Raw genomic sequence first — 541 nt, forward strand, 5'->3', positions numbered from 1 at the left:
ACGGCCATAGCCGGGCCACCTGAAATACCGTGGCGCCTCCAAGCCCCGGCTGCAGTCAGGGAAGCTGGGGCACTTGCGGTTCTCCTCCCAACTTGGGCGGGAGCCCTCGGCCTCATCCACCTCATTGCTGAATTCGGGGGGTGGGGGGATAATCCCGTAGTCCAGCGCCATCTCCCCGTTCTCCTCCTCCCTGGGCATGCCATGGCGGGGCGGGCCGGGCTTCCCCGGCTCCAGCAGGTCCTGCAGCAGGCTGGAGGCAGCAGCCCGCTGGGGCCCGGGGAGGCTCGGGGGCTGCGCCTCGCCCGCTGCCCGCACATCCCGGCCCTGCTCCGAGGAGCTGGAGAAGGACGGGGGTTTGTTCCATCCTGACCCCGCTGTACCCGCCGCGGGCGACCGGGGCACCACGGTGAAGGAGTAGGGCTTGGACTCGTGGCGGTAGAAGCTGGTGGAGGTGGTGTCCGAGGAGGCGCTGCTGAGTTTCAGGGGCGGCTTCACCCATGGCGCGGCTCCCACCTCACCACCCTGCCGGCCCCGCTGGGCA

The 541-nt window shown here is 70.4% G+C and overlaps 1 protein-coding gene across 1 annotated transcript in view; it reads right to left on the reverse strand.

The window, feature by feature from the left end:
• CUNH6orf132 (chromosome unknown C6orf132 homolog) overlaps window positions 1-541 on the reverse strand; it is a 17,802-nt gene that overhangs the window by 876 nt on the left and 16,385 nt on the right. Inside the window, 1 exon segment of the mRNA XM_035894870.1 lies at window positions 2-534. Coding sequence (XP_035750763.1) covers window positions 2-534 — 533 coding nt within the window.

Source organism: Egretta garzetta, unplaced genomic scaffold (assembly GCF_000687185.1).
Source record: "Egretta garzetta isolate BGI_Z169 unplaced genomic scaffold, ASM68718v1 scaffold245, whole genome shotgun sequence".
Lineage (NCBI taxonomy): Eukaryota > Metazoa > Chordata > Aves > Pelecaniformes > Ardeidae > Egretta > Egretta garzetta.